We start from the raw sequence: 14,190 nt of genomic DNA, 5'->3' as shown, positions 1-14,190 counted from the left end.
AGAAATTAACCAAGTCTATATTTAGACCCCCCTCCGGGCCCTCGCTGTAGCCCTTAGATTTAGTTCTGTCCCTGCAGTATAAAGCAACCCAGCTGCTTTGATTAACTTTACCTGTGGGGACACTGACTGCACCAAGGGCATAGAGAGGGGACATTTACAAAACGGCCACAAAACAGGAAGATGGATCTCTACCTGGCTAAGTCTCTGAACTCCCTGGTTGGTTTGGACTGTCAGCCTTTTTCACAAAAACATGAAAAATGCCCAACAATTTCAGATTCATAGTATTTTTAGCCCACATGCTATTTCTGATTCTGATACCAAAAGACACTGGCAAGGTGTTCCGATAACTGTTCTCCATGTTGAAGTATCCTTGGAATAGAGCTACCCCTCGAAAAGTCCAGAGCCAAGAAACCTTTGGAGAACTCTTTTGCACTTTCAGCTGGCAGGTGAGACACCACGTTGGTACTTGCCCAATGGTGTGCTCCCTCAGTTTGGACAATGAAGTAGATAGGCTCAAGGAGAGCTTTGGCTCCAACTCCCCCTACTTATTCCCACCATACTTCCAAAAGAAGAAAAAGTCTATACCATTTCAGGTCACATGTGAGGCCTGGAGCATTCTTTCCATGCAAAGCAGAGAAGGAAAGAGCTGCCCCGTTATTGCAAACCAAGCAGGAAGGCGGTCGTGTCAGGATCTTCCCAGAGGCCCCAGCAGAGAAGGCTTACTGATCCAATGCACGACTTTATCTTTTTTCTCTTACCTTTTCTTTGGCCCTGAGTTGGTCAAACATCTCCTGAATCTCATGTTTCCAGTCATCCTGCAGGCAGTGGAAGGAGTCCTTGGGCATTTCAAAGAAACCAGACTCCTCTATGGTAGTTAGCTGGTCCAGGATATTTGTGAAGGGTGGTCGTGAATGGGGGTCCGGATTCCAGCAATCTTCACGGAGCACATGAGCAGACAAAAAGCATGAATGGATAGAGGCAAATGTTAGACTTAGGATATGATGACCTCACTTACCAGACAACTACCTCTCATTTCTCCTTTCAGAAACAGAGACTGGGATTTAGGTCCACAAACAGGGCTAAGGAAGTAAAGCCAGGTGCCCAGCATCACAATCAAAGAGGGTGAACTTGGAAAGAAAATGCTGCACTTGTGCACCCATCCAATGGTGACTATTGATTCAGCACAAGAAAGGCAAGTCCAAAGAGTTCCCTTGTGTGAAGTACACTACCACACTTGATCCAGTTACTCACGAGTCCAGTCCTACAGTGGGTAACTACACCTTGGGCCTCAATTTTTCAAAAACCAATGAGCTACCCTCCCCCACCTCAATGGGCAATTGAGAAGGCAAGGATCAACAGCACTGGAGTGGGAGTCAGGAAAAATGAATTCTTTCTACTTGCAGCTCAGCTCTTACTAATGGAGTGGCCACCCATCCACTTAGTTTTTCTCAGCTTTGGATTTCTCACAAAATTGTAGGATTTGACTAGATGACTTTGAGAGTTCCTTTCTTCTCAGGTGCTCTTTATTTCTACACGTAAGACACGCAGAGGTCCTAAAATAAAAGCGGCTATACCTTCTTCATTTGCGTTAATAATATAATGAAGAACTGGATAGCAGGCTTTGGTTGCTAAGTTAAGATCTACAGTCACTGGAGAAGGACAGAAGGGACAGCTCTGACATCAACTATCAGGGTGCTAATATCATCTTGAAGTAGCTCTTCCAACCACCCATAGGATTCCTCCTTGAGTGACTAACACTTCATCTCCTCTTTCAGTAACTGATCCCACAGAATTGGCCAAAATCTATCAAGTGCTGATAGGAAGGTGAACCGTCTCCAGTTTTGTCCTGGCCAGGGATCACTTACCTTCCATGAGTTTGGCAAAAGGTTCTGGGCATGTAGAAGGGATGGGGAGGGCGAGTTTGTTCATGGCCACTCCATAAGCGACTGCCAGGCCATCGATCCCTCGGAAGGGCACCTCACCAGTCAGTAGCTCCCAAAGCAGCACCCCGTAGCTAGGGAGGAGAAGATGTGATAACCACAGGTGCAACTGCACTGAAGTAGCTCATTCATGCGTGCTTGCTGAGCACGCCACGTTCTCTCCAGCATGTAGGGAGACGAACAAAATGGACGTAGTAACGTAATATGAAAGGGGGACCATAAGGCCTTCTGGAGGGAAGCAAAAACTCTGGAGTCAAGCACCCTTGGTTTCAAAGTCTGCTCCTCAAATTCCTCACCTGTAAAGGGCAAATAACACTAGCAGTCTCTCAAGACTCACGATATTAAATGAGCTCCTCTAGTGTTTAAATCAGTGCTCAAGGGCCATAGCTATTTTGTTATTGTTATTGTTAGTATAATAAACTGGGAGAAGGGGCAGCCTCCCCAAAATACCTGTTTTTCTGTTCTAAAAAAATTTCGGCTTTAGTCACAAATATAAATATATATATAATATATTTTTTTTAGCTTTGGAAACACAGAAAGCTGACCACTCCAAACAAACAGATTTTCCCCCCTAAAATCTTTAAAAAGGTTTCTTTAACGCCCACTAGGTTGAATAGATTCCTGCCCCCATCAGTGTGAGCCCTTAATGGACACCGCTAATTCCAAGGGGACGTTGCGCCAGGGGGCCTGCACCAGCCGAGCACAGCAGATCACCAGCTGTGAGGACATCAGAGCTCCCTCCCTACCTTGCAAGTCTACATGAAGAATTTCTTTTCACAGGTCCTGGAAGCCAGAGAATGAGGAGCACAGAGTTTAGCGGAATAACTATTCTACGAGTTCACAATCAGAACTAGACAAAATACAGCATGTTTAATCCTTCCAGGAATGAGTCAGGACAAGAAAACGTAAGGCCATGAACGGTTGGAACAGTGGCTCTTTTTATATTTTCAACACAAACCTCGAGTTTTTTAATATTCATCAGTAGTTTACAAACAACAAAAAGTCATATTAATTTTTTTTAAAAAAGAAAGAAAGAAAGAACCCAGTATTTATTTTATCGTGGTACCTTGCATGTGCAGGGTACTATGCCATTTACAAACACCATCTTGAATCCCTACAACAAACCTGCAAGGTAAGTTTCATCATTTTGCAGATGAGGAAAGCAAGCTCTAGAAAGGTTGAGCAGCATATATTAAGGGCATACAGGTACATGAAGTAAGTCATGGTGGACCCTGCACCACCTTTCCATTCTTTCTCTCTAGAATGCCCTTCTACCATGTCTCTGCCTGGTAAACTCTAATAGTCTTTCAAGATCCGATTCAAATGCACCACCATTTATTAATTCATTTTAAACATCTGTTAAATCTTTATTATGCATCAAGTTCAATGCCACACACTAGGATGCAGGATAAAAGATACAGATCTTGCCCTGGCTGGTGTGGCTCAGTTGGTGAAGCTGAAAGGTCTTGGGTTTGATTCCCGGTCAGGGCACATACTCAGGTTGCAGGTTCAGATCCCCAGATAGGGTGAGTATGGGAGGCAACCGGTCAATGTTTCTTCTCTCTCACATCAATTTTTTTCTCTCTCTCCCTCTCCCTTCAATAAAAACATATCCTTGGGTAAGGATTAAAAAAAAAAAATGATACAGATCTTATCCACGAAGAGATTAATGAGAGGAACAGAAAGACCTTCAATTAGAATATGGAGAAATGAGTCACAACAGAGATACTATGAGAGCACAAAGGAGGGTCGCCCAAACCAGACCAGGATGGGATGGGAGATTGCTAAACCTTGAGCTAAACCTAGAATGCTGAGTGAAGGAAGAGTTAGTGCTCCAGAGACAGGGATCAGCACGTACAAGCACATGAACTTGTCTTTAAAGAAGCCCCAGTGGCCTGGCAGGGCCCCAAAGAGCAACAATGTGCCAACCCATGAGCCAGGGCAGCCAGGGGATCCCTATAGATGGACCCTCAGAGTGGCCTGGCTAGTCTCCTAAGACAATGGCTTTACCCCAGTGAGCCCTCCAAACACTTGATATATCTTGACAGGAAAAAGCCTGGTAGACAGTTCCAAAGTCTTGTCTGGACAAGGTGCTGGATTTTAGACTGAGGCTGATGGGAACAATTGGACACGTTAGGAAGCCTTGCCTAACCCCTCCAGGTGTTACGCAGCCTTTGTTTGGGCTGCCACATTCTGTAGTTGTTTGTTCACCAGCCTATGGGCTCCTAGAGGGCAGGGATAGTAGTGTTTAATCTGCGTTCTCAGGGCCTGGCTCAGGCTCTGGTACATCGTAGGCACTCATTTAGTGAGTGAGTTGGTGGAGAGGTGTGGGAGTGAGTGCCTGGTGAGATGGTCCTGCAGGGTGCACTGGGTAACCCTGAGTAAGGCCTGAAAACCACCAAGAACTGCACTGTTACACTTCCTACCAGACCTTTAATGTGGCCCCCAGACAGAGCTCATGCTGGGCAGCTTTTACCACATAAACTCTCAGTACTGCTGGCTGTATTCCTAGGTTAGAGCGACTTTCCTCTTGCCTGCCCTTGGCATTACTGCCCACCTCCACCTCGAGGAAGGAACACCCACGGTCCCAAAGAACTTCTTTCTCCCATCCAGGCACAGACAAATGGTGTCTGAACCCTAACCACCTGGAAAGACAGTAGAGTTTCAAAGATCCAAACACGCATCCTCTCTGTGTCCTAGCATCCCCCATGTGACGGTTCTCGGCGGAGCCCTAGGTGACCCATGGAGAAGTCTCAGGCCACCTGGAAAAGGGAGGGGCCAGGCACCTCTCGGCTGCAACACGAGCAGCTCTGCTCATACCTGTCTGGCTTCTTTGGGCATCAGCATTCCATTCCATTTGAAGGGCTCTACAACTAAGTGAAATGGGAGGACTACTCCCCAAGAAAGATCGAGACAGACTTCAGTCAAATGCCTGCTTTACCACTTACCAGCCACGTGACCTTGGAAAAGCAAGGTCATGGCTCCAGACCTGTTCCCTCATCTGTACAAAGACGGCCTCCCCTACACCTCGCAGAGCAGAGAATAACAACTGCTCCTCATCCAGAAGTCACCACCCGTGGCCAGCAAACATCGGTGCTGCCCTTGGAGAGGCCTGATGTGAGAGTGGCTGGTGGGAGCTGGGGAGAGCCCTCCGTGTGTGGGGAGGGCCTTGTTGAAGGACACCTGCCTTCTGGAAGAAGCCTTTCCGGGATGACTCAACCAGTCCGAGTTTCCCTCTGCCAATGTTCCTGTTTATTTTTGTAACAGAAGGTGGGTGATATAAAGGAAGTCTTGGTGTTCCTTTCACAGCAATAGAGTCCAAGAAAGAAACTGGAGAAATACACGTTAGTTGGGTCTGAGCCCCAGGGAGAGGCGGGCAGAAGCCCACTGATTTACCTCAAGTTTAGTTTAATTTGTTGCCCTCCTGGGATTGACAGGGAAGGTCAAGACCATTTTCAAGCAGCCTGGAAGCACCCGCTGAAACACTGCCTGGGACTCCCTCCCCCACAGAGAACCGCCGTCTCCCACAGTGCTGCCCTCAGGGAACTCACCCCCCCACCCCATGTCATTAATTAGCCACCTCCAGAGCTGTGGTAACCTTCCCCTGTTGGGTATGGTCAAAGGTTGGGGAGGGGTGTTTTATTTTTTTCAACTTGAAGAAAAGCATCGGAGTCGATAGCAATCCTTCCCGACCAAAGGCACAGCAATTCCGCACCTGAACTGGACCAGGACTGTTTTTCTTCTTAACCTGTGTTATCTCTAAGTTAGAGCTAACCTGTTTATTAGGGATAACCGTCAACTCAGGGGTCCATGCCCTAAAGGGAGAGGTGCCCCCTGAATGGGCTCTTGCACTTGGTAATCAGCTGTGACCCCACATTCAGGAACCTCACTGACTGTTTACTAATCTTTGGCAAAAACAACTGAACTTAAAATATGTGAAAACACTTTGTAAATTGTAAAGTAGCATACAATTCTTCTTGTTGTTATCTGGATCCTCATTCAAAATGATAACATATTTACTAACATATTTATGTAACATATACATTGATATTTTTATTGGCAGTACATACTTCTTGATATGCTCATGCAATATTATATTTAAAAAGTAGCTTAAAAAACAGAATGACCCTATTTTAAGGGATGGGTGGATGAGCATGTAAACAGGAATGAGTACACCAAAATATTAATATAGGTTATCTTTGGAAGTAAGTTGTGGGTGATTTTCTTTTTCTTTTTTCTTTGTTTATCCATATTTTCTAATTTTTTCTATAGTGAACACGTTTTACTACTGTAACTTTAGAAACTTACAATGATCAATAAAATACCTCCATTTCATCCCACACATGAGATAAACGATGTACGGCATTCAGTATAGAGCCTGGCCTGTAAGCATTCGTGGGCAGTAAATGCTGCTATCAGTGTATGTGTGCTGTATGAATAGCAATGGGCACATGTTTTCTTCTGGTAAAGATGCAAGATCATTTGGAGCCACTTAGATGAGCAGGTTTGAAGAGAAAGAGATAAAAGGCTCATGTAATAGGTTCAATAGATGGTGTCCTAGAAAGAAATACTGAAGCATGGAAGCTAAGGAAGCTAGAAAGAAATAGGGTGAATTATGTTTTCAAACCACATTCATCAACCACGCTCAGTCAGGAGGCTTGAGCCCCGGGGAACAGTCCTAATCCAGAGAGCCACTGGCAGAACAGACCATGAGACAAATTCCAAGACACCTCATCCAAAGTGCAGTTGATTTGAAGTTTACCTCCCAGCTACTCCTTCAGGTAGTAGAACAACATCATCAGATGCCTCTCACCAGAGGCTCCTCAAGCCTGCTTTCAGGATGTGTGCTTTCAGGGCAAAACCTGGAGCTTAGTCTTGGAACAAGGACACTTTGGGTAAAAGCTGAAAGGTTCTGCCTTGTTACTTCCCTGATGGACAGAGCCCTGCAATGGCCTTGCCCTTCCTTGCCTGGATTTCTATCACTATGAGAAGATCTGACATTAGGCATATAGGGTTTGCTCTTCCTGCTAAGAATGTACCTGGTATCCAGAGGCAACTCTGCCCAAATCATTGCAGCAACAGAAATCTTGGGAATGTGACAATTAATCCTGAGTGATTTGGGGGCCAGGCTGGGAGAAGAGGCTAGCAGGCATGTAGAAAGTAGAAAACAATCATGCTACTGAGTCCTGTTGTCCCATGAAGAACGTTAAGATGTAGCTGAGTGTGGCAAGTGGTTGATTGTCCCCCGGAATCCATTCTCTCCTTCTTCCATAAAAAGGGTTTTAGCTGGGCACATAGTTGTCCAGCCTACATCTGTCTGCCTCCCTTGGAGCCAGGTGTGCATACATAACCTAGAGCAGGCAATGGGGTGTGCACAGAGGAGATGTGCACTACTTCTGGGTCATCTCCAAATGAAAGACAGACTGCTTGCCACGGATAAGCTCTCATTCTCCTTCTCTGCAGACTGTAATGCAGAAGCAACAGTCAACTCAGATGTAAGCATTCAGGCAAGAACAATGCACTGAGAGACCTGAAAGAACCTGGGTTCCTGAACGATCTCATAGGGCACACCAGCCTGGACTAACTGGACTACTCCTTAAAAGAAATACACTTCTAGCAGCACAATTTACAACAGCTAAGATTTGGAAACAGCCTAAGTGCCCATCAGCAGATGAGTGGATTAAAAACTGTGGTACATCTACACAATGGAATACTACGCTCCTGTATAAAAGAAAGAACTCCTACCATTTGCAACAGCATGAAGAACATTATGCTAAGTGAAATAAGCCAGTCAGAGAAAGATAAATATCTTCGCAGTTCCTCAAAAAGTTAAACATAGAATTACCACGTGACTCAGCAATTTTGCTCCTCAGTATATACCCAAGAGAACGGATAGCATATATGTTCACACAAAAACTTGTACACAGATGTCCATAGCAGCACTGAGCCAAAAAGTGGAAAAAACCCAAATGTCCCTCAACTGATGAACAATGGATAAACAAATTGTGGTATATCCATAAATGGAATATTATTCAGCTATAAAAGGAATGAAGTTCTGACACATGCTAACACATGGATACACCTTGAAAACATTATGCTAAATGAAAGACGCCAGTCACAAAAGACCATATATGATATGATTCCATTTGTATGAAATGTCTGGAATAGCCCCCTGGAGCAGAAAGTAAGTTTGTGGTTGCCAGGGCAGATTAGGAAATGACTGCTAAGGGGCATCAGGTTTCTTTTTTGGGCAATAAAAATATTCTGAAAATAGATAGTGGTTATAGTAGGTTGAATGGTGGCCCTAAAAAGTTATGTCCATGTCTTCATACCCAAAAGCCTTATTTGGAACAGAATCTCCCTAGAGTCTCTGGAGGGGGTGTGGCCCTAGGGCCACTAACTGTAGACTTCTGATCCCCAAACTATAAATTTCTATGGTTTTAAGACACCAGGTTTGTGGTAATTTGTTATAGCAGCTCTAGGAAACTAATAACAATGGTGATTGGTATAACACTTTGTAAATTTACTAAAAACCACTGCCATACTTTTTAAAGGGTAAATGTGACTATCTCAATAACGCTGTTATTAAAAATACACACACATACATACAAACACATAAGCTCACTTTACAACACATCAGGAAGTAAGGACTTCACAGACTGAGGTACAACGATAACCTATAGTCCTTTCTTTTGCGTACCAAGGTGATGCCCAGTCTCACAGCCACGGGCTGCATGCTCTGTAGATGCTCCTCCTCTTTTCCTCCCATCAGTGGGGACAAGAGTTTTAGATCCATATGTTCACACAAAAACTTGTATTCCTCTTAAAGGAATACAAAAGTGACCTCGTGGGCTGATATTTATTAGGCAGATGGCTGGTCCAATCTGTGACTATGCATTTCTGGGCACATGCTTGGACTTCTTTTCCTACTCCTTATCCACATTCAACAGATAGGCTAAAAAGGTTAACCGGATAATTGGAAAGGATAGTTTCCAGTCACCAGAAAAAAGAGACAGCACGGTGAATACTTATCGTCCCAGGAGCTTATAGTGGGGACAAGTCCAGCAGTAAGAGCACTGTCGCTAAGCAAGCCAGGGTGACTCTGGTGAAGGTCTCCAGGAGTGACGGAGGGCCCTCACCCCCTACAGTCAACGATGGGAGTACACACTGCCCCTGATCTTCCCTAGGGAGCAATCACCAACAGAGAGGGGCCTGCACAGATGTGCACTTGCCACGGCACTGGAGGGACTTCTGGCAGATGAAAGCATTGGAAACTGTCCCCTGGCAACTCGGGAATTGGTGTAGATTGCTCTGAAGGCGTCACTTAGACCTACTTGAGGTTCCTGGGCATCTATGCAACCTCAATTCTCCAAGCCCCGAAGTGTGTGTGCAGCCAACACAGACCTGAGGGACACTGACCCCGCACCCCTGCACCTTACCTCCACACATCGCTGCCTTTGGAAAACATGGAGGCACGAATGACTTCGGGGGCCATCCAAGCATATGTCCCTGCCGCGCTCATCTTGGTGGTTCGGTGCCATTCCCGAGCCAGGCCAAAGTCAGTGATCTTCAGAATCTTGTTGCTCAGGTCTCCATTCTCCACCTTCTGGAGGATCAATACTGGGCCAGGAAAGGAATACAAAGAAACCAGAGAGTCTGCCATTAGTCACAGGGCAACCACCAAATGCAGAGCCTTTGGGGACCCACTGTCCTCTCCTGTACAGGCTCCATCATGCAGCTACCACGGACCGACTGATGGTCAGAGCTGTCACTCTTAAACACCAACGAGGCACCATTTTTATGCCAAGTCTTTTATCAGCATTATCTCCAAACCACACACAGCCTTATGAGGTGGGTACTACTGCCATCTCTGTTTCACAGAGGAAACTGAGGTGAGGAAACTGAACTATGGCACCATTAAATTTTCCAAGGCCACCCACCAAATAAGCTAGGACTGAACTCAGGCAGCCTGACTCAAGAGCCTTCTCTCTTAATCTTATAACACATGGCCCATTCACCCCCTAAGGAAGGCGCTGAGGTCACAGCTGACCCCTCTGAGGAGGGGATACTTGGGCTTTCTGTCGGCCAGAGCACTGCTGGGCTATAGCCTAAACTTCATGGTACATGAAGAATATCTAAATAACACGATCATTGAAAATGCACACACATACTAGTACATACAAACACATAAGCTCACTTTACAACACATCAGGAAACAACGGCTTCACAGACTGAGGTACAAGGATAACCCAGAGTCCTTTCTAAGCCCACAAGGAATGGACGTGCATGTTGGATTTCCAAGGTTTCATGTCTGGACAGTCTCCATGAACCAATTCAAGGTACTTTACTTAAGCTCATAAGGAAACACATTTTGGGACACAGAGATTTCCCCTTATTCCAGGAACTCACCCGCTCCCCATTGGGAAGTGGCTGACAGGGTCAGAGGGTACACACGCGTTCACTCCCATGATGTTCTCTATGAACATGGCCAGGAAGGAAGAAATGGTGGCTGAACTGGTTATACTGGGCCGTCTCCCAGGCTTTAACGCCAAAGCATCGCGGTGTGGGAGCCATCCTGGCGTTCCTCAGACAGCAGCTGAGGCAGCCACCTCACGCACAGGACGATTCAGCGATAAGTGTGCCCTGTGGGAGCCAATCTCCCCCAAAAGAGCAACAACGCTAATTGACTGCAGTGCTGTAAGCTGAGCCAAGGAACTCTGCCGGAGGGGCAGTGAGTGAACGCCCTGGATCTGTGAAGGGCAAGCCTCCATTTTCACTAGTGGGATGGTTCCGCAGGCCCAGAGCAAACACAGCCGCTCGGGGGCCAGACACTGACCACGTGGAATTCAGAGTTCTGAACACAGGATTCCAGGGAAGGAGGAAGGCTTCCCTGCCACTCAGGCTGGGGAGGTGTAGGACAAGGGCCTTAGGCAGGTCCTGCAGGCATACAACTGTACTTTTCCCACCACCCTCCAACCCCAGCCAATGTCCAACTGCTACCACATGGAAAGAATGGGGGCCAACCATCTCCAAGCCCTACGTGGTTCTCAGGAAACCATCAGTAAAGAGCGTTTACAAGCAGCCACGGAGCTGGAGGCACAAAAGAAAACTGTGCCAGCCACTCCCTGAACCTAATGGACTAAGTCTCCTTCCTCCACACCCTCTCCCCTGATACGGCCCTCCCCACTCCCTGCTTCCAACGCCTGAAAGGGTCCAGGCCTCTGAGTGGTGGGCAGATAAAAAACAGAAAACAAAAAAAAAACCTTTCTTCATGTCATCTACTAAAAATCTTTCCAGGCCCTAGCCGGTTTGGCTCAGTGGATAGAGGGTCGGCCTGCGGACTGAAGGGCCCCAGGTTTGATTCCGGTCAAGGGCATGTACCTTGGTTGTGGGCACATCCCCGGTGGGGGGTATGCAGGAGGCAGCTGATCAATGTTTCTAACTCTCTCATTGATGTTTCTAACTCTCTATCCCTCTCCCTGCCTCTCTGTAAAAAATCAATAAAATATATTTTTAAAAAAATCTTTCCAGGTTCTTCTATGCCTCTCTCTCTCTCTCTCCTTGGACAGAGATAACGGATGAATGTGCACTCAGGTTGCGGACACTAAAGGAAGTGACAGTACAGAACCCACTGAACCTCCAAAGAGGGGCCACCAGCTGCTGGCCGTTTCTCTGGAGCCATCCTTAAATCAAAGGTTCAGAGAGAACCCGCCCTTTTCATAGGCAATGGGGCTTAGTCCTGTTACCCCAGATCTCAAGGTGACTGGCCCAAGGCACAGTGGGGAGGAGGGTAAGAGTTTCATGGTACATGCCCAACCAGTGTCGCTCAGTGGTTGAACATCAACCTATGAAGCAGGAGGTCAAGGTTTGATTCCTGGTCAGGGCACATGCCAAGGTTGCAGGCTCCATCCCCAACTGGGGGTGTGCAGGAGGCAGCTGATCAATGATTCTCTATCATGACTGATGTTTCTCTCTCTCTGCCCCTCTCCCTTCCTCTCTGAAATAAAAAAAAAATATTTTTTTAAAAAAAGAGTTTCATGGTACATATGCACGTGGAACCAGCTAAACTTCCTCATACTCTCTGCTGGAAGGGGAAGCAGAGAAGTTTGGATTCTGTTACAGGAAAAGGATTTTTAGCCACTGAATGGCATACTGAAGACGATGTGTAAAACAGACTAGTCTGTCAGTTGGTTTAAGCGGGATGGTAGAATGATGGAGATGGGGCAAGAATCAGCCCGGAGAGAGACGGTCAGCATCTGAACGCCTACAGATAGTGCAGGTCCAGCCCCATCTCACCTAACCCCCACTGCTCCCTGCTGCCTCACACCCAGCTGACCTCAAATATTTATCCCAACAGGTTGGGCCCTGAAGGCATCTGAGTTAGAAATCCCTGGTGTCCTGCCCTCAGCCACAAGAAGTGTAATTAGAAGCCAGTTAATAAACCTGGCAGGTGGTTACAGGCAAGGATTCTCACCGTGTCCTGACATACTGGTATCAACAAGTCTCTATTACTAGTAAGAATTACGGTTACAAAGTTTGTAAAAGCTTTATCTTTTTCTGGAGTTTTAAAATAATTGAAATGAAATTCACATAACATAAAATTAAAACTTTTAACATGAACAATGCAATGGTACTTAGTACATTCACAATGTTGTACAATCACCACGTCTATCTAGTGCCAAAATATTTTCATCACTCTTCCAAGGAAACCCCATACTTATTAAGAAATTGTTGACACTGAGACCCAGAGAAGCTGCAGGTGTGATGGGGAACCTTCTGAGCTCGGCGTGTCAGCATTGTGAAAAACCCTAACTTAGCTCTGGTGCCGTGTCACATATAGAACTTTTTTGATATTTTGCAACCGTAGTGAAACAAAGGTGTATATTTTTGATCCCCCTCAGCCACAAGAAGTGTAATTAGAAGCCAGTTAATAAACCTGGCAGGTGGTTACAGGCAAGGATTCTCACCGTGTCCTGACATACTGGTATCAACAAGTCTCTATTACTAGTAAGAATTACGGTTACAAAGTTTGTAAAAGCTTTATCTTTTTCTGGAGTTTTAAAATAATTGAAATGAAATTCACATAACATAAAATTAAAACTTTTAACATGAACAATGCAATGGTACTTAGTACATTCACAATGTTGTACAATCACCACGTCTATCTAGTGCCAAAATATTTTCATCACTCTTCCAAGGAAACCCCATACTTATTAAGAAATTGTTTCCCATTCTCCCCTCCTCCTAGCCCAGTGTGATGGCGAACCTTCTGAGCTCGGCGTGTCAGCATTGTGAAAAACCCTAACTTAACTCTGGTGCCGTGTCACATATAGAACTTTTTTGATATTTGCAACCATAGTAAAACAAAGATTTATATTTTTGATATTTATTTTATATATTTAAATGCCATTTAACAAAGAAAAATCAACCCAAAAAAATGAGTTCGCGTGTCACCTCTGACACGCGTGTCATAGGTTCGCCATCACTGCCCTAACCTCTGGCAACCACCAATCTGCTTTCTATCTCTGTGGATTTACCTCTTCTGGACACTTCACATAAATGGAGTTCTATAATATGTGGCACACATGGTTACTGCACTTAGCATGTTTTCAAGGTTCATCCACATTATGGCTTGTGTCAGTGCTTCATTCCTTTTATGGCTGAATAATATCCCATTGTATGGATATACCACAATGGAATATTACCCATCTGTCCATTAATAGGCATTGGAGTTGTTTCCATCTTTTGATGATTGTGAATAGTGCTATGAACATCTGTGTACATATATTTTTTGAGTACCTGTTTTTAATACTTTGGGGTATATACCTAGGGGTAGAATTACTCAATTATATATAACTACAGGCCCGGTGCACAAAATTCTGCACTGGGAGGGACCCTGCCAGTTCACGATAGGGGCTGAGGAGGGACACAGGAGGTTGGCCACCAGGGAGGGATTGCAGGAGGGGTCCAGGGTGTATCCAGCCCATCTCGCTCAGTCCCGATAGGCCAGACCCCAGCAGCAAGCTAACCTACAAGTTGGAGCATCTGCCCCCTGGTGGTCAGTGCACGTCATAATGACTGGTCAACCGGTTGACTGTCTGCCTCCTGGTGGTCAGTGCACATCATAGTGAGCAGTTGAGCGGCCTTAGCATATCATTAGCATATTACGCTTTGACTAGTTGAATGGCCAACCAGATGACTGGACACTTAGCATATTAGGCTTTTATTATATAGGATTCTATGTTAAACT

The 14,190-nt window shown here is 45.6% G+C and overlaps 1 protein-coding gene across 2 annotated transcripts in view; it reads right to left on the bottom strand.

The window, feature by feature from the left end:
* The window catches only part of MAP3K9 (mitogen-activated protein kinase kinase kinase 9), a 65,194-nt gene that overhangs the window by 16,797 nt on the left and 34,207 nt on the right, over nt 1-14,190 (bottom strand). For both annotated transcript variants that reach the window (XM_015562026.1, XM_015562027.1), the window contains exons 2-4: nt 9,380-9,560; nt 1,866-2,014; nt 759-934 (exon numbers count right to left, since the gene is read on the bottom strand). In XM_015562026.1, coding sequence (XP_015417512.1) covers nt 759-934; nt 1,866-2,014; nt 9,380-9,560 — 506 coding nt within the window. The remainder of the gene's footprint in view (nt 1-758; nt 935-1,865; nt 2,015-9,379; nt 9,561-14,190) is intronic.

Source organism: Myotis davidii, unplaced genomic scaffold (assembly GCF_000327345.1).
Source record: "Myotis davidii unplaced genomic scaffold, ASM32734v1 scaffold17, whole genome shotgun sequence".
Lineage (NCBI taxonomy): Eukaryota > Metazoa > Chordata > Mammalia > Chiroptera > Vespertilionidae > Myotis > Myotis davidii.
This window is presented reverse-complemented; position numbering and strand designations above follow the sequence as displayed.